We start from the raw sequence: 17,854 nt of genomic DNA, 5'->3' as shown, positions 1-17,854 counted from the left end.
TTAGTGCCTGGGCAGGAGACTGCCAAGGAACCCCATGTTCACCACCTTGAGTTCAGTGGAAGAAAAAGTACCTTAAGTAATCTCTGTAATTTTTAACAACAAACACTTTTTGATAAACTGTGTGGGCTGTTTAGGGAAGCTTTTAATGTTTAATAGATTATTGTATTTTAATATTCTGTTGGAAGCCGCCCAGAGTGGCTGAGGAAACCCAGCCAGGTGGGCGGGGTATAAATAATAAATTGTTGTTGTTGTTGTTATTTTCTACTTAGCCTTTTACTGCTGATTTTTCTCTTTAAAAAATGTTTTACTTTTGTTTATTTACTTTCAGAATCATTCTCTGCACCTTACTCACGTGTGTAGTTCATAGGTTGTCTGTTCAAAAAGAAGCTGTTGTTGCTTAAGGTGTCTGCCATTGAGGAAAGGGTAACTGTGCAGTAGGAGATCTACAAAAGAAATTGTTTTGGTATCACCACATCTTCCATTACCATTCAAAATGACACACTGGCGTTGCAATCCTAAAGAGATCTGGCAGATTTGCTTGCGATTTGAATACATTTTTAAAGCACAAATTAATGAGCTAAAGCATAGCTTCACAGTTGCATTTTTAGCTCTGTTGCTGCTGGTGAGGACCTTGTCTCTAATCTACATTCAGCCAATGACTTATGGACCTTGGTCTTAGGTGCCATTTGAATGAATAATATTGAAGGCAATTTGCTGTATCTGCACTTCTAGTTTAGTAGGGATGTAAAGGGCAAGGGAAATCCTTGCTAAGGTTCAGAGTCCAAACTTTAGACCATAGATTGAAAATGAAGGCAGAGATAAAACTGGACTGGAAAGTTTCCTCACTAAAGTGGGAAAATGAAGAACTCTTGACTGTCTGATGGACAAAAATACCAGTGTGAATGGCAGGTTGCCTGATCTCTGCATTATCTGTCAAGATAATTAAATGTAATCATTATAATTTATGTCATTTAAAGATAGGTTAACAAATTCATATTAGCATATATGAGGAATTTCTTGACCAGATATTAGTTAATCAACGCATCAATTCTATTTTGTCCAAATAAGCTGAGACATATTATCCTGTCTATACAATGCTTTGTAAGCAGATATTGAAAAGAATTGTTCAATTAAATCCATGCTAAAAAAAAATCTATAGCTATACCCTGCATGAACAAAAGCATAGCTGAAACACAAGAAAAAGCATTCTTACTTGTGATTCCAAAGATCTAAGCCGTTTCTCTTGGTCTTTCAGACCATTAAAGTACTTTGAAAGATTGTTCACCCTGTTTTGAGGGGGGATGAAAATCAAAACGGTGAGCAAAGAGGTAGGCACTAGAGGAGTTTAGCTAGACATTTTATTGGATCCAACATGGATTAGACTCCAGAACATGACTGGGACAGTGGCCATTGGGTCTGTTGCAAAGGATTCAGTCCAGTGAAAGTAAGTTGAGAGTAAAGTCCTCCTTTAATGTAACAGTTAAATTGTGTAAATAGAAAGAGCAGTGGGATTGAATCTACCTTCCCTCCCCCTGGCCCCGAACTGACTCACACCTGCCTATACTGACTCTGTTTTTCTACCTGCAATTCTTGCTCCCCATTTTTTGAGCAAGTGTGCAAATTGTGGTCATTGGTGTAGGTCCCACACATATACAGGAGTTCATACAGCTGAGATTTCAATGCAACCCTTGCTAAGTTGCAACTCTGTGGGCTTTCATCTGCTCCCATCAGTGATTCTGTGGCAGAATACATCTTCTCTGCTTTACAGAAGGGTCATGAGATTTGGACAGCAAATGGCTTGAATGCATGCTGTGTTCCTCTAGTTCCCATGCAAAATCTGTTTTCTAAGTAATTGTGCCCTGAGTAATTTGGAATGCTTTGGTTACCCACTTAACATAGGGAAGGAACTGCTTATCTTCTGTCTCAGAACCAAACTAGGCACTCACATGATGACTAAATATGCATGGACTGGTTTATATAGCAGGAATGGTTTTGTTTGTTTGTTTTTAATTTAAATGGAGTGGGGTGGACTTCTAGGGCTGGAGTCAATCTCGGGAGAACATTTTCAGACAGTGTAGCTCAGGGAGACAAGAGTGGCTTTCACTTCCTCTAGAGATGGATGAATTTGTCAATTTTGGGTTCTCTCAGTTTCTCATCATTCAGTTCTAAATTTAAGCCCTTGTAAAAATTAATCAGCATTTTAATGCAGATTTCTCTTAATATACACTTTTTTCTGCAATGCAACTTCCCCTAATATAATGCTTTTTTGTATGTTCATTTTCAAGAATATCTGCATTTTAGGCACTTTGCCCTAGTATGTGCATCTTTCTACACATTACTTGGCTGGAGAATTTCACTGCAAAATTTGGAGAAGTGCCGGTGTTGAAGCGTGATTCTGTTTCAGTTCATGCATTGTTGTGGAAAATGAGTATTAGATAGTTTTGCCTTTAACCTGAACTGAATCATTTTTTTCTCTCCCTTCCCTAAGTTCCTCTTTCCATGCATTGATAGAAAATAAACTCCACCCATCCAGCTTTATAACCAAATCAGTGTTCACATGTTTAATAAACACAGACACAAAAGTCTGGTTTGGCCCTCAGTTAGCATCAAAACAGAGATTTGGAAGTCTCCATCCGTAGATACGCACTTGTCTGACATTTTCTTTAGCCTTTCTTCACTGCTTTCTTTCTTCTTTGTTTCCAGATTTGCCAGGTAGTTTTCTTTTTGTAGCATCTCCCACATTATGATTTTTTGATCCAGACCTCCTGGCAGATCTCTTTCTATAGTAAAAGAAACAAAACATCACAATGTGATTAAGTATGAGGGTTGGGGAATGCCAACCTGTGGGATAGAAGAAAGGAAGATCAGAGCCTAGTGAATCAGATTTTCCATGTAAAAAAATTATTGCTGTTCATTTATACTTAGTTCAAGGCGATGAGCTAGAAAATCTTGAATATGTCATAAAGGTTTGTGTTCACTCCTAGAGCTCCTTCACATGCACACTTGATATAACTGGAGCTGTGAGAGATAATAGCTCCAATCATCTACAGTATTAGAATGGATCCATGAGACCACTGCAAATAAAAGCATGCCCATTCCCCCTTTCTTTAATACTCAAAATCAAACTTCTGGAATGCTAAAAAAAATTAAATTATTAAAGACAGAGCTGTAGTTTCTAACACTGAGTGCTATCTTCTTCAGTAATCTGTATCCTTTAAAAAATATTAGTAACTCGTCATTAATTATTTAGAAAGAACATTTAATTGCTCTTGCACAAAATTGATTTTTTTGAAAGCAGCTTTAGTCAGAAGTGAGCAGAACTATTGTATCAGTTCACATTGCTTAAAAGGTAATGTTTTTTAATGGAGGCAGCGCACATACTCGTTTGAGAATCATCCTGTATGTGTGGACCCTCAGATTGTGCTGAACATCTTACCATTACCTCTCTACAGCTTACCCAGATGCTCTTTTTTGTGCTCTGTCTTTTTAAAGATCCGTCTAAGAAACAGCTTAATGTGGTCAATAATGATGAAGGGAGGGGCAAACGCAGGCCGGCCGTGGTATTCCACAATCAAGTTGTAACGCTGAAATTTCCAGAAGATGTCTGCATTTCCCTGAACAACCTGAAAAGTGTAACTTGAACAGGGAGGGGTGAGAATCACATCAATAAAATCTCATGTTTATTTCTTTAAGCCATCTACATACCGCTTAATCACCAAAGTTTCTAACAATGCACATGAAGGTGACAAAAATATATGGTAGGATAAAATCAAGCAAAATTAGTCCAAGACAGAAAACTTTCCCCATGATACCCTGCTGATGCTGGAATAGAAAGGTTTTTGCCAAGAATATGAAGCTCAGCAAGGAGGTGCCTGGTCTAATCTCAGCCAGGAAGGGGTTCCACAGAATTGCTTCCCAAATACAGAATGCACAGCTTCTGGTGTATATAAGCAGTCCATCTGAGCCATGATGGAACATTAACAGAGACTCTTCCAAAGATCCCAGTAACTGGGCAGGGATATAAGGAGGAGTCTGAAACAACAAAGAACTATCTCCCAATGCTGCATGAACCAGCTCTTAAAAATAATAATAATTCCACAACCATTATTTAGGGGCTTTTAAAGTAGCGTCTTTCCAAATGTGTTGCGTACCTACATTTACAGTTGGAAACAACTCATTTAAAGCACCTGTAGATTACTTTAGCCTGTATTTAATGCTTTTGTTTTTGGTTGGCTGTCACTCAGCTTTACAATAGGCAAGACTTTGACTTTTATTCCACCATGTACACACATGGGGAGGTACAAAATGTGTGCAGTCTTATTAAGATTATAAAATGTGCCAATTTAAAATATTTAAGGTTTGGATTGGATCCAGACTTGCCTTTTCATATATGGAAGGTTTTCTTCCCTTTGTGGGAGGGGCCAAGAAGCTGTGGGGCTGCCCTGCTGGGTTTCCCCACTCCAGCCCTCAGAGCCACCTGCCAGAGCAGGTTTTCAGGGAGGGGAAATGATGGACCATAGAAGTAATGTGGAATTGGTGAAAATGTCCTCCTTTAGCAGGAAAGTCCCCTTCAGGAAAGTTCCATAGGTGTTCTACCCATAGGTTGCCTGAACCCATTGTCTTCAGATGTATTAAAATCTTTACAGAGTAATAGTGTTGATGTTTATCCATACTGGGCCCTGATGTATTAGACCCTTTATATGCACGTAGCGAAGAGAAAGCTTCCCCTCTCCCACCTGTTCTAAATAATTTGTGTATATTTAATTGAATTCTGCAGTAGAAATGAAGATATTGCTTTCTTTGTCATGTTCTGGCTATAGTTGGAAAAAGCAATTACGTTTTCCAGCCCATTCTGAAGTAAATCAGCTGAAACCCATTTTAAATGGCTTGTGAATCACACTGACTGTATTAACAACTCTCCTGCTGAGAAAGTTGGGCGCCTCTAAGTTCCAATGAAATCAATGGCAATTAAGCACATCATTTAATATGACAATGGGGCTCTGGTGTTTTTCTGGATTGCACTCGTTATGTGCAAAATGAAGACAGTCATCAATGACTGTCCATGTCTATGCTCAAAATAAGAAAAATCCTTCCAGTAGCACCTTTAAGACCAACTAAGTTAGTTCTTGGTATGAGCTTTCGTGTGCAAGCACACTTCTTCAGATACCTGAAGATACCTGAGGTATCTGAAGAAGTGTGCTTGCACACAAAAGCTCATACCAAGAACTAACTTAGTTGGTCTTAAAGGTGCTACTGGAAGGATTTTTCTTATTTTGACTATGGCAGACCAACACGGCTACCTATCTGTAACTGGAACCATGTCTATGCTGTTATTGTTCATACATTTAACCAGCGATTGTTATATGCGCTTCCCTCTTTTTATAACAGGCAGGGGGAAAAAATACTTGCCTGAACATGGCAATCAAGAGATTCATAAGCAGTACATTTGTAACCAGCAGGAAAATGACTAAGAGGACTATGACAAGCCAGTTGGCATAGGCATTTGGGCACGACGATGCATTATCTGTCAGGTTTGCCATTGGACTCGGTGTGCAGTTTTCAAAGTTCATGCGAGATGCTGTAGTGGATTGAAAACAAAGCAATTGTCACTTTGGGAAGCTACTGATTGTTAGACCTGTTAATTGCTGAGGCTGTTCTCCCTCTTTCTGCTGTTCAGATAAGCAGAATGTTTTTCGTTTTTGTTTTTTGCAATTTCACAGCTTCAGTACCATGAGGTGTGCTTGATTTTGCATTGTTGCATAATTAGAATAATGGATTACCTTAACAATTAGCAGAACAAGCATTACAAATATAGTTGACACACACACACACATATTCAGTGACAGAAATGACATACCTATATAATGCAAATCTCTTTATTATTTTTACTATTATTAATTATTCGTCCTTCACCCTAAAGTCCCAGGGTGGGTTACAACATTAAAATACAATATTAAAACAGTTTAAAGCAAAAGGAGAGGGGAGTTCACGACATGTGGCAGCATTAGGTTTGAGAACAAAATTTGTTTAAAATAGCCTGGCCTCCTTGGCCTTGAACATCAGTGTAATGTGCAGAAATCAGAAGGCGGAACTTTTCCGACTAGAGGTAAACATTTCCACCCGCCGATGTGCACTCATAAAGGCAAATCTACAGTACTGCTCAGCTTTAGTGGGAACACTATTATCATTAATATTTATTAAATCTTGCCCATGGGAACCCAAAGCATCTTACAAGCAAACAAACAAACAAAAACCCACATTAAAACCAAGGAAGAAAAGAAATCTATTAAAAACATCCCACCCACTACTAAAAGGCCACAGGTAGTTAAAGGCCAAAGGTCTGGTTATAGAGAAAAGTTTTTGCCCGGTACCTAAAGATACATAATGATGGCACTAGGCGAGCCTCCCTGGGGAGAGCATTCCACAAATGAGGAGCCAGTACAGAAAAGGCCCATTCTTGTGTTGCCACCCTCCAGATTTATTGTGGAGGGGAGCACACAAAGAAGGGCCCCAGATGGTGATCTCAGGAACATTTGTGGAACAAAAGTACAGCAGTGCTTGGGGGCCATGCTAATTGTAGAAACGATGCCATGGTTGCTTTCTCTTGTCATCCAAGTCTAAAACAACATCAACAATAGGTCTTTTAATTCCTTAACCTTACAATCTATTTCATCCAGCGGAATCTGTCCAAATATGTGAAGATAGGGGCGGTAGAGCACCCTTCTGAAGATCCATTCTGCTCGACTGTCATCAGGATGGAGCAAGGCTTGTGTGGTCACGCCATAGGCAATGAGCCACACACTCAGGAAAAAAAGGAAGAAGAAAACATCCTTCATCTGTAAAAGGAATACATAGTCTGAAACCAAGACATAGATTAGGAATGTACAAAGGAGATAATTAAGGGACTGAGATTGACTTCTTGACAGGACTTCTCATTTCTTTATGGAACCAAGGCCCAGGCCTGGAGGGAGGGCAAGTTTGTGCTACATGTGTGCCATAATGATACAGTGAACTGTCAATTAAATGGTAGGAAGTCATACCAAACTGCTCCCAAGCAGTTGAGAATGTCATTAGAGTACTTTATTACTATTACAGGCATGGGGAACCTCCCCCAGCAGGATTTCAGTGTGTCTTTGAGAATGTGCAGAGTGCCTTTCACGTTTCACTGTGTAATCACAAGTCCATGCACACACTCATGGTTGCTTGACCACTTACATTCCACTCAGGTAAAGACTACATGCCCTACATGCAGACTTCACTATACCCTCCAACATTTCTCCGATGAAAATAGTGCTACCCAGAAGGCCTGTGTTTGTTCCTTTGGTTTAGGAAATACTGTACATCATTGGTTTTCATGTCCATGTGAAATCTTGTACTTACCATTCTCTCCACAATGATGATCTTTGGGCCCAGTTGCTTATGGATGGCAAAAATATGAATCAGTCTGAGAGTAAACACCATAAAATCAATAGCAAGTACTGTGCGGCCATCTTGAAAGGTTGAATTAAACATTCTGGGGTTAAAAGAGAAAATATGAGTCGACTCCCTTAGATCTATTTCATTAACTTTGCTTATGGAACACTGTATATCATACATACATGGTACCACACACATGAAGCTCTCAAAACCACAAACCTGCAGGTAACTCCAACAATGAAGAAAAAGATGGCCACCATATCACACTTGTTCCAATTATCTTCTACGTACAACTTGATTTTTTTCATTAAATTCATATCTTCATCAGTGAAAAAGCTCTGTAAGTTAACAGCATTTATCATTTAGTATAATGTTACACACTTCCATGTCCCATCATTAACTTAGCATTCCAAAAGTAATTTGAATTAGAAATGTCAACAAGAATGTTGTGTTGAGTGGAATTAGCTTTACTTCATGGCTCTATAGATCTTAATAGCTAACAATACATCTTTAATGGGCACCGATGGCTGGTGGGGACTTAGCTGTAGCACAAGCTGCTTGCTTGAGCAAATGGTAGAGGGAAACAATTTGACTGATAGAACGTGGCCAGTAAAGGAGGAAGAAGATTTTGGTCATGCACAAATGTGTCTATTGCACATGTGGATTCCCAGCCTCAACCTGTAAGATCTAGCTGGGTAGCTGAGAGCCATAATGTAAGTTACCCACCTGTCGGATTTCTTCCAAGACCAATGTAAAAACCCAAAAGTAAAGTACAATCTCCTGGATGGATGGGCCCTTTGGTGGGGGTGGTTTAAAATCCACTAAGAGGACATAGGCAAACAGAAGGAGGAAGGCAAAGTACATGATAACATTCCCCATAAATACTGTGACAGGAGCAGTCCAGAATTTTTTCCATCGTGTAAACACAAATGTTGCACATGCTATATTTTCAGAAGCAATTTGGGTTTCTAACTGGGCGTCTCCCCTGAAAAAAAGAGAAAGAAAATACTGTTTTGTTTCCATTTCTGAGCAGTGGTCTGTAAAGCAATTTTATAGCTTGATTGTCAGATTCACAGGCTAAGGCAGCAGTCCTATGCTCAACTGCCTGGGAGTAAGCCCCATAGAATTCAATTGAACTTACTTCTGAATAGATATGTATACAATTGAACTGTGATTGTCATCAGTTTCCAGTTTCCTGTCCAAGGAGATCCTGAAAATTCTCTTTCCCCAGACTGTTCAATAAACATTAAGGGTGGTAGTCAACTGAGTTTTACTTAGAGTAGACCCTTTGAAATTAATGAGCATGCCTAAGGGCCATTAATTTCAGTGGGCCTACTTTCAGTAAAACTTAGCTGACTACCACCCTTAGTTACTAGAGTGTAGCTATTGAGACAACGTGCTGCTATTGTATTTTGTTATTTAAACTTCTACAGCTCCAAACTCCAATAGAGGAAATTAATATGTAATGTTTATTTATTCTCTGTCTCATCAAAGCAAGAATAATATTCAATACAACTTTGGAAAGACAAGTTAATGAAATCCTGGCTTTGTTGAAATTAACTCTGCATCTCCCATTGACTCCAGTGATAGACTAAACTATCCCCCCCCCCCCCCCGAGAGACTCAAACAGAAACAACTTTATATTATTTCATGTCATCCATCTATCAAGTACACTACACAATGGCTCCACTTGCGTGGGAATAATCTGTCAACTAAATGATTACAAGTTGATTTTGCATATCTGTGGAAAGTGGTTTTCTATGATCTGCACTAAACTGCCCGTCAGTTATCATACTGCAGAGCATAACTATTCTTTATCTCTAGCATTTTTAACCCCGCTCTAGCTGATGATGATATCTGTAGCATGGTTTGTAGTTCAGTAAAAAAGGAGACTCTGTATTCATGCTTACAGGCTTGCAATCTGAGGCACCAGATCTTAAAGTTAGCCCAGCTAGGATGGATTTTTTAATTTTAAGATCCTCAAGGCAATTTCTCAATCTTGGTTGAGGGCTGCAAGTGCACAGCTGCTACTAGAGTATTGATAAATATCCTTATAATGTTCAAGATATTATAATGTTCTTATAGGGCCAAGTACTGTGCATGGTCATCCCATCCCTGTCTGCTCTCGCCCCCCCTCCCATTTTTAAAGTCATGTTCTCTGTACACACCAGAAAGGAGACAAGGATTTCTTCACTTGATGCACATTACCAGATTTGTTTCCTCATACCAGCACCCACCGCCCCACTTCAACTCCTATTCAATTAAGCTTTCATCTTAACATGGATGTCTCAAATGTACACACCTCAGCTTAACAGCGGCTTACATTTTCAAATCAGATGGAAAGGCTTGTGGCTACATGTGGTACAGGATACATGTCTTGTGTACATGGCTTCAGACGCTAGCAGCAGGAATCAAAGGTAAGATGTGCACAGCCTTAACTTGTGGTTTTGCCTACCCACCTCTGTGTACCTCAGTTTAATCTCCAAGAAATGTTCTCTTTCGTTACTCTGTTTTGAAGCTTCCAAATAACATTACATTGCAATCTTACCTATCTACTTCCTTGGGGAAAAGCAATGTCCTTTCAGAATCCGGGCTGTCAAGGTCTTTGCATGATTCTGGCTCCAGGGCTGATTGTGTTTCCTCACTGCAAAGGAATTGATTTACTGAAAGATATTGGAAAGCAGTTTTTCACTCCTGAGGTGAGGGGAGACTTTCAGTGCTGAGCTAAGCTTGATACATCAAGGTAAGGTAGCATAAACCACTTGCAATTGTCCTTTGGTCATTGGGGAGGGGGCGGGGGAGAGCAGGGTCATGCGCACCATACCTGCTCCTGATCTCCACATGTTCAACTGAAGATCACTACAGAGGCTATATTAGGATCTCTCTCTAGGTGTTCCTTTGGTTCCCCTCCACATAAACTCAAAGAAGGATTTCTGTGATTTTCTGGCTCTCACTTATCATAGAGATGATTCTCCTCCACCCCGTAAGATGGAATTTAAAGTGCTAAAAAGGGGCAGGGATTCTGTGGCTCTCCATATGTTGTTGGACTACAACTCCCATCATCCCTGCCCATTGGCCATGTTGCCTGGCACTAATCCGAGTCATGATCCATCAACATCTGGAGGGCTACAGTTTCCTCATCCCTGGGAGAAATGAATAAAATGCAATGTATTTCTCTAACATTTAGAAGTGACAGTTGACTACTTTGTATGAATTTCTGATTTGAATGCTGTAATATTTAGGAAGGTTGGCTTTCCAGTAAGACACAAAATTATCCTACTGGAAAGCCTGTCCCCTTAGTTTCATTTAAATACTTCTGATATAGTTAATAGATACTAACTAAACTGAATCTACTCAGAGGCAGAGACATGGGAGACCTTACACATAATCCAGTTAAAACTCCAGCCTAGTGTCATAAATGTGTCTTTCCTTCATTCGTTTTGGTTTAAGTGAGTTTGTGGATCAGACTGAAATAGGTTCTAGAATCTAGATATTTACAAAAGAGAAGGAGATGAGGCCAGGATCTGATAGACATTGATAGATGAGAATGTACAAGCAATTGAGATAATGTCTGGTCTGGCACCTAGTATGCTGTTAAGAGTGAAAAACAGACACTGATAGCCTAAGAATCTGCACAAAGTATCCATCATTCTTCCATTTGGGCAGAATAATCATACTTCTGAGATATGGGATTTGAAAACAGTTGCCACCTTTTTTCTCTATGGTAGAGACTGAAAAAGTAGCATGACATGCAGATATTAAACTGGTGCAACTTCCTACATGATTACATCTGCATTCAAGGAAGAGATTTAAAGGGTGCTTACAGTGTTTTCCACAGTGTCTCCACTATGCCAGTCTACTTCTGCTCCCAATTTAATCCGGGTTTACTCTTTCTGTGGAAAACCCAATACTTCTTTTTAAAACTGCTGCCAGTGAGCAGCTTGTGATACCTGAATAACCTGTTTGCAGTATTCAGGCCCTGTCTGGGAGAACCCTCACTAGCTGAACTTCTGCCTCTCATTCTGCTTTCAGGTTAAAGAAGGAAATTTTTCTGTCACCACTATTTGTTGTCAAATACTACCTGTTTCCCACTCTTCTTCCCATGCAGAAGGTCCCTATGGTTCTTACCTGAATGATATCAAATTTGTATAGATCAGGAAAGGGCACCCAAATCCACAGATCAGCTTCAGGATTGGGGTGGATGTTGACATATCTCCCCACCAAATCTTTGTTAGAAAAGCCTGGAATTTAGGACAAAGGATGCAGCGTTGATACAATACAATGAGTATACAAGTAAATACCACTACCCAGATATCGTTGGACTAAAACTCCAATCAACCCCTGCCAGCAAGGCAAGTGGCCAGGGGTCCAACAACATCTGAAGAGCTACAGGTTCCCCACCCCTTACTGAACATAATACCAGAAGAAAAACCAGAATTCCAATGACCCCCTTAAATTAGAAAATTTTCTTGGGCCACGCTTAACTTCTGGTTTCATTGACTCAGAGGAGGATATTCATCTCACTCTCTTGCTCCCAACTTTGAATCAGCATTGGTAACAACTTTCGGAGAGGACCACCCTTGGATTTTACTCACCTGCACCCCATCGTGAGCAAAGAAAGACTTGGTATCTGCTTCTGTAGCCAAGTGGAGACAAGTTGTTTTGCTCCAGTACCGGTTCCTCCTCACCAACAAAGCAAAAGCTCGGTCTTCACTATTGTGGTAGCATTCGCTGAACAATTCTACCAAGGGTGGGGGGGAATAGGGGTGCAGGTGCAAGAAAAGAGAATGATACATAGAGAAAGCTAGACATATTCATATGTATGTGTTTTAAGTACTAGAGGTGTTTATACAGAAAAAAACGAGAGAATCCTTATATGCGTTTGTCTTGTTTATACAACTTTCAGTTCCGCTTTAACTGCAGAGATGCATTTGGAACGTGATGGTTTTGATACTTTGTGACCCCCACCCTCCACAGACCCTCCCCCTAAGATTGGCTGTTTCCATATTGGCAATTACTGGCAAAAATGAAACGCGAAAAACAGCATGATATCCAAACAGCATGGGTTGCGTGGCAGTTCCCGCCCCCTCCCATAGATGGAGTAAATAAAGACGCCGGACACCAGAATTAAGGTTAATGGGCGAAAATGGCCACAACTTTATTGATTACAGGTAAGAGTGGTATTGGCTTCAGGCATTGGCCCTAACATACTATCCGGTCTAACCGGGAAGGGTTAAGCACCAACAGGGGGAGCCCCCCGAGATGCACATCCGTAGGCGCTCCCCAAGGGGTTACCGCTCGGGGGCACGCTTTAGGCCCTAGCCTCCGTAGGTTTCGGACGAGGCGACGCCCCCCGGAGTCCTTTAACGAACTACCCTTCAAGATGTGGGGGAGGTGATGGCGTTCCTCCCCCCCGACCTCATTTGCATAACAATACCCCCGCCAATGCCTAACCGCCACACGAGCCAGGCTCGCCGCCAATACCCTCAGACCTGTAACCAATCCCTGATCCCCTGGGGTTACAGTTATTAGCCTATGTGAAGGAGGCATCCTCCTCCCAGCAACACAGTCAGAGCAGAGGAATGCACACAGCTGAAGAAAAGAAAGGCAGCTGGCGGCATTTCCTGGAAGAGTCCCAGACTGAGAGAGTGAGAGAAAGCAGATAGAGGGGATAGCTTCGAGGACAAGGAAGAGTGGAGAGGCTGCAAAAGGAAGAGGCTGGAAGGAAGGAAATAAGGGCATGGAGGATGGTGACAGAGGGGAAAGCGAGTGGGAAGCTATAACGCAGAAGGGGAGGAAGAGAAGTAGTAGGTGTTGGTCAAGAAAGTCTGGGGGCCAAGTAGCCTCCAGTGGTCGCCTTCAGGGAGTTGAGATAGGATTCCATAAGGCAGGGAACCTATACTAAAGGAATCCCTGGAGTGGAGGGGGAGAAAGAGAAAGAGTTTATGCTCTGCTTTTTGAAGTTTCCTAGCTTGTATTAACACAAAGGGAAGTGATGGATGGAAAATGAAGGGCCCTGCGTGAGGGGCAAGGGGAGAGAGGATCTCCCAGGGTGGGAGGCTGGGTGGAACAGGGTGGGGAGATGGAGATGATATTTTTATTTCAATGAATGTGAATCCCGAATGCTAAACTGAAGAAGCATTCACAGCAAAACCCTAAATGTTAAAGACTCTGCTCTTTTGTACCGCATTCAATGCAGTGACTAACATTGGGAGGTACAACAACATCTTAAACCTGGCTAGTTGTTTGAAGTCTGAAATTTGTCTGGATGCCTCCCCCCTCTCCCCAAAAAAATTCACTTTTGCACACTTCTGTGTTTCTTGCTTTATTTTAAGAAGGAAGTTCTCAAAGTATCTACATTCCACTCTGAACAATAGCAGGAAATAATGCACATCTTGTGAGAGGGGTTTCGTTTTTTGTGAGGGGCTGAAAGAATGCAGAGGAAACAGCAGTGACTAGGCCAGAGGTGGGAGAGAACAGATGGGCAGCTACCCTGACTCCTACTCAAAAAGCTGGAAAGGTCTAAAATGTCAGCCAATGTCTGTAGCACACACATGGTGCATGCACGTAATGGGGGGGCATAACTCAGTATTACAGCCCATGCCTGGCATGCAGATGATATATTCAACCCTTGGCATATCCCATTAAAAATATCACATAGGAGAAGATGGGAAAGACCCCGGAGAGCCATGGCAAGAGAGTAAATAGCTCTGGACTGTATCAGGGAAGGGAAACCTGTGGTTGTGTAGGTGTTCATAGAATTATCAGATCATGGAATTGTACAGTTGGAAAGAACCACAAGGATCATCTAGTCCAATCCCCTGCAATGCAGGTATTTTTTTGCCAAACGTAGGGCTTGAACTCACAACTTTGAAATTAAGCCTCATGCTTACCGACTGAGCTATCCAGAAGGAACATGTTGTTGGACTACAACTCCCATCATTCCTGACCACTGGCCAAGCTGGCTGGGGCTGATGGGATCTGGAGCCCAAGAATAACATCTAGATGCACAAATAGTTTGTTCTGGTATAAGGCAGTTTCCATCCCAAGTGGGACAACTGATATAGCTCATCATCTCCAGTCACCAGTTGTCTAATCTCAGGCAGGGGCACTTGGAGGAGTAACACCTTGGATAATATTACAGTCCAGACAGGTTCAGCTGGAAGGAGATGGTCCTTTAGACACCCTGGCGCCAACCAGCACTTTGGATTATATCTGGAAATTTACAGATAGCAATTAATGCCATAGGCCAGGAGCCAGCTTTGCCTGGTGAACAGCAGCTTGAAGGGGGAGAAGGCAGAGAGGTTCCACCTGCAACTGATCAGCCTTCAAGGACTGAGAGGAGAAGGCAATGATGAGAGCCAGCTGGCTTCAGCCTCCTTAAGCAGAACTTCCAGCAGCACTCAGTTGCTGGTAACGATTGTAGTCCTGGCCCTACCTTGCTGCTTCCTGCTTGTCTTGACCCTTGACCCCAATGATCATTGAATTCCATGATCCCTGGACCGTCTGACCACATGGATTACTGTTCACCTGACCCTAGGACTTTGGACACTGCCTCTGCCTCCAGGCAAGTACACCTCTGAGACTCTTCTGGTTGGCTGGCCTCCCAATCCACTAAACTCTGCCCGTTGTTGCTCAGCAATGAGACTACGATAATTAAGCTCTTTTAGAAGTGGCAAGAGATGTTCCCAGTGGTGCCTGTCTGTCAGTAGTCTGTCACTAGCTGAAGTTTTTGAGAAGAACCCCATGCACAGTCCATCGCTATAATCAATCCCAGGTGTTACTAGGGCTAGCAGTAATTTTGCAACCCCTATCCAGAAGGGGCTATCAACTAGCCCATGAAAGGCAAAAACTTGTGCCCTGATATTAATGTTGAGTGGTTTGTTTGATTGGTAGAGCTATGATCCAGTCAATTCTCATCAATGCATGCCACCTTTGTATCTTGCTCAGAGTTTTAATTACTTTGAGAGAAGACATTTGTCCTGCTCCATTGCAGAGATACTTTGCAGTCCCCCCCCCCCCGTTCAGATACCCATTACAGGAAGGCAAAACTCAAATTGCCATTTGATGCTGTTAGGTCACCTCCAGACTGTAGGTACTTTGCAGAGGTTCAAGCAGTTTGGACAGTTAAAAGTGGGTGGAATCATTCTGGCTTCATCTGCACTAAACCTTTAAAGCTGCCACAATAAACGAGTGATTCCTTGTAAGTGTGGAACAAGGGTAATACGGGACTTGTAAAAGTACATTTGGTCTGTTGGCTCAGACAAGTTTTAAATGGTTGACACTGTATACGCTTACCCACAGCAAGCTGCTCATATTTTGCCTCTTTCATTTTACGGACTACTTCAGCTTCTTTCTCCAGGTGGGACATCTCTCGGAGGATTTTGCAAGCTGCCAGGGCTGCAGCTACACCTTCCTGACCCTGGGGTGGGGAAACCATGTAAAATCACATCCGAATCTTAAGAGACGATTAAAAACAAGAGCATCTCCTTGAGATGCCACCTGCCCTGTTTATTTCATATTTCCCAATGACTGAGCGGTAAGCACTATTACAAGAGTGGCTAGGGAAACCCAGAGTATAAATAATAAAATGATGGTGAAGAAGATATTACAACCACATTGTGAATACTTCTGGAAGGGCAATCCCTTTAATCTGTTGCAGCAAAAAACTCCAAAGCATCTTAAAAACCCAGACACTTATTATCGCATAAACTCCCCTGCCCCCAATTAGATCCCACTGCATTAAATAATGAAAAAGGTGCTTGCTGAAAAGGCAAAAAGCTTGTCCAAGGTAGCATAATAAGCAGCTCAAAAATGTTTTCCTCTTGAAATGAACACTTTTAACAATTAGTGCTATTTTGGTCTAGCAGATTGGGCCTAAATTTCTGGCTAGCCTTGAAGTCCCAGGGAGGCTGTGGGCCAAGGCACATCCTTTCAACATGGGAACAAACAGGATAAGGGATTTTTGCACTGTAAACAGTGTGATATGAATGAATATGAGAATGCAGAAAAGGTCAATGGGAGAAGAGTTCATGAGAGACAATGAGAAAAACAGCAGGTGAAGGAGGAAGGTTGCAAGTAAGGAATGTGCTCACAAGTGAGGCTTAAAATGCATTTTTTGAGGGGAGTGGCTTTGTTGTATTTGTTTCTGCCTTAAATTTGCTCATAGTGTAAATGTGCATTCTTCTGGCCAATTCAGATTTTACATTAGAATTGCAAATGCACCCCCCCAACACACTCTCTCTCTCTCTCTCTCTCTCACACACACACACACGACACACACACACACACACACACACACACACACACTCTGATTGACAACTTTCAGGCGTTTATAGAAGTGGTTTAAATCACTTAAAGATTATTTAAGTCTAACATGGGAAACACCCCAACAATTTAGTTGATTCAGCTACATTTTCCTTCTAAGTGATGTGAAAAGCAAATTTGTATTGGGGGCTTCTCACAATAAATGCTTTCCTGCCCAAAAGAAACTCGTGAAGGTGAATTCTTCATAGCACTGTATTACTCCCATCTAGTGCTATGTGGGGTGTCTGTTTGGTTTTTTGCCGTGCCTGAGAACTGCTTTAAGGCAGTTATTTAGAATGCTGGGGGGGTGGGTTGTTTTTAAAGAGACGGTTGCTTCTCAGAATAGACTCTCAAAGGTGGGCTCTCTGGATTCTTGGTGGGCTGGATTATTGCCCCATGCTTTCTAAGTACAGGCTGTATAGCTCAGTTGGTTAGAATGTGGTTATCTCAATACTGCCATCAATATCAATGTATTTAGGATGCCATTTTGGAAAGGGGGGTATGGGAAGGAATAGTTGGTTGGTTGTAAGTTGCTTTGGGTTTCCCTGGGCATGATAAAATGGCTAACAAATTTAATAAATAACAGTTCAGTGGAGACCCACCCCCCGAAAAACAGGTTGTATTCATGGTGCTAAATAGTTTTTTGTGTAAGCGGAATGACTTCCGCTTGCGCAACTGAACTTCCCCCTCTCTTCTTCCCCCTAATCTGTTCTGGCAGTTCCCCCAACCCTCCAGAACAGATCTGGGGACAGTGAGGGGGCAGTAAAGGGGAGGAAAGTCCCATTGCACAAGCAGAAGTTTATCTGCCCACACTGAGTTGAATATCACCCTTGGACTTTCGGTTTCCCAGAATTGGATAAATAGAGAATCAGCATCAATGAACATTTTGACAATGTGATGAAACAGAGGGTTTCTGTTCCTTCTGCCTCAGTAAATTTAGGCTCTCTTTGCCTGTGGTTCATGTAACGCAGGCATGTCTGCAGTGAGTAACCCCTTTCAGGAGTAAATAATCTGAAAGCTATAGCACACGCTGCACACAGGGCTTCCCTTTTATGAGAGGAAACAATATATTTATTTCTTTATGCCTTAGTTATGGGGAAGCAGAAATGTCAGGTTTCCTGCTTGGTCCACC

At 41.7% G+C, this 17,854-nt stretch overlaps 1 protein-coding gene across 1 annotated transcript in view; it reads right to left on the bottom strand.

Moving 5' to 3' along the window:
- The window catches only part of TRPM5 (transient receptor potential cation channel subfamily M member 5), a 49,033-nt gene that overhangs the window by 5,632 nt on the left and 25,547 nt on the right, over window positions 1–17,854 (bottom strand). Inside the window, exons 13-25 of the mRNA XM_080998572.1 lie at window positions 15,715–15,838; window positions 12,012–12,157; window positions 11,545–11,657; window positions 9,965–10,060; window positions 8,143–8,401; window positions 7,636–7,754; window positions 7,381–7,513; window positions 6,662–6,836; window positions 5,410–5,578; window positions 3,458–3,636; window positions 2,648–2,780; window positions 1,214–1,286; window positions 353–443 (exon numbers count right to left, since the gene is read on the bottom strand). Of these exons, the coding sequence (XP_080854698.1) occupies window positions 353–443; window positions 1,214–1,286; window positions 2,648–2,780; window positions 3,458–3,636; window positions 5,410–5,578; window positions 6,662–6,836; window positions 7,381–7,513; window positions 7,636–7,754; window positions 8,143–8,401; window positions 9,965–10,060; window positions 11,545–11,657; window positions 12,012–12,157; window positions 15,715–15,838 (1,810 nt within the window). The remainder of the gene's footprint in view (window positions 1–352; window positions 444–1,213; window positions 1,287–2,647; window positions 2,781–3,457; window positions 3,637–5,409; window positions 5,579–6,661; window positions 6,837–7,380; window positions 7,514–7,635; window positions 7,755–8,142; window positions 8,402–9,964; window positions 10,061–11,544; window positions 11,658–12,011; window positions 12,158–15,714; window positions 15,839–17,854) is intronic.

The sequence above is a fragment of the Podarcis pityusensis genome (assembly GCF_964106645.2).
Source record: "Podarcis pityusensis genome assembly, chromosome: 1".
In the NCBI taxonomy this organism is placed as follows: Eukaryota; Metazoa; Chordata; class Lepidosauria; order Squamata; family Lacertidae; genus Podarcis; species Podarcis pityusensis.
The sequence above is the reverse complement of the archived record's forward strand: the minus strand, read 5'-3'. Positions and strand labels throughout refer to the sequence as shown.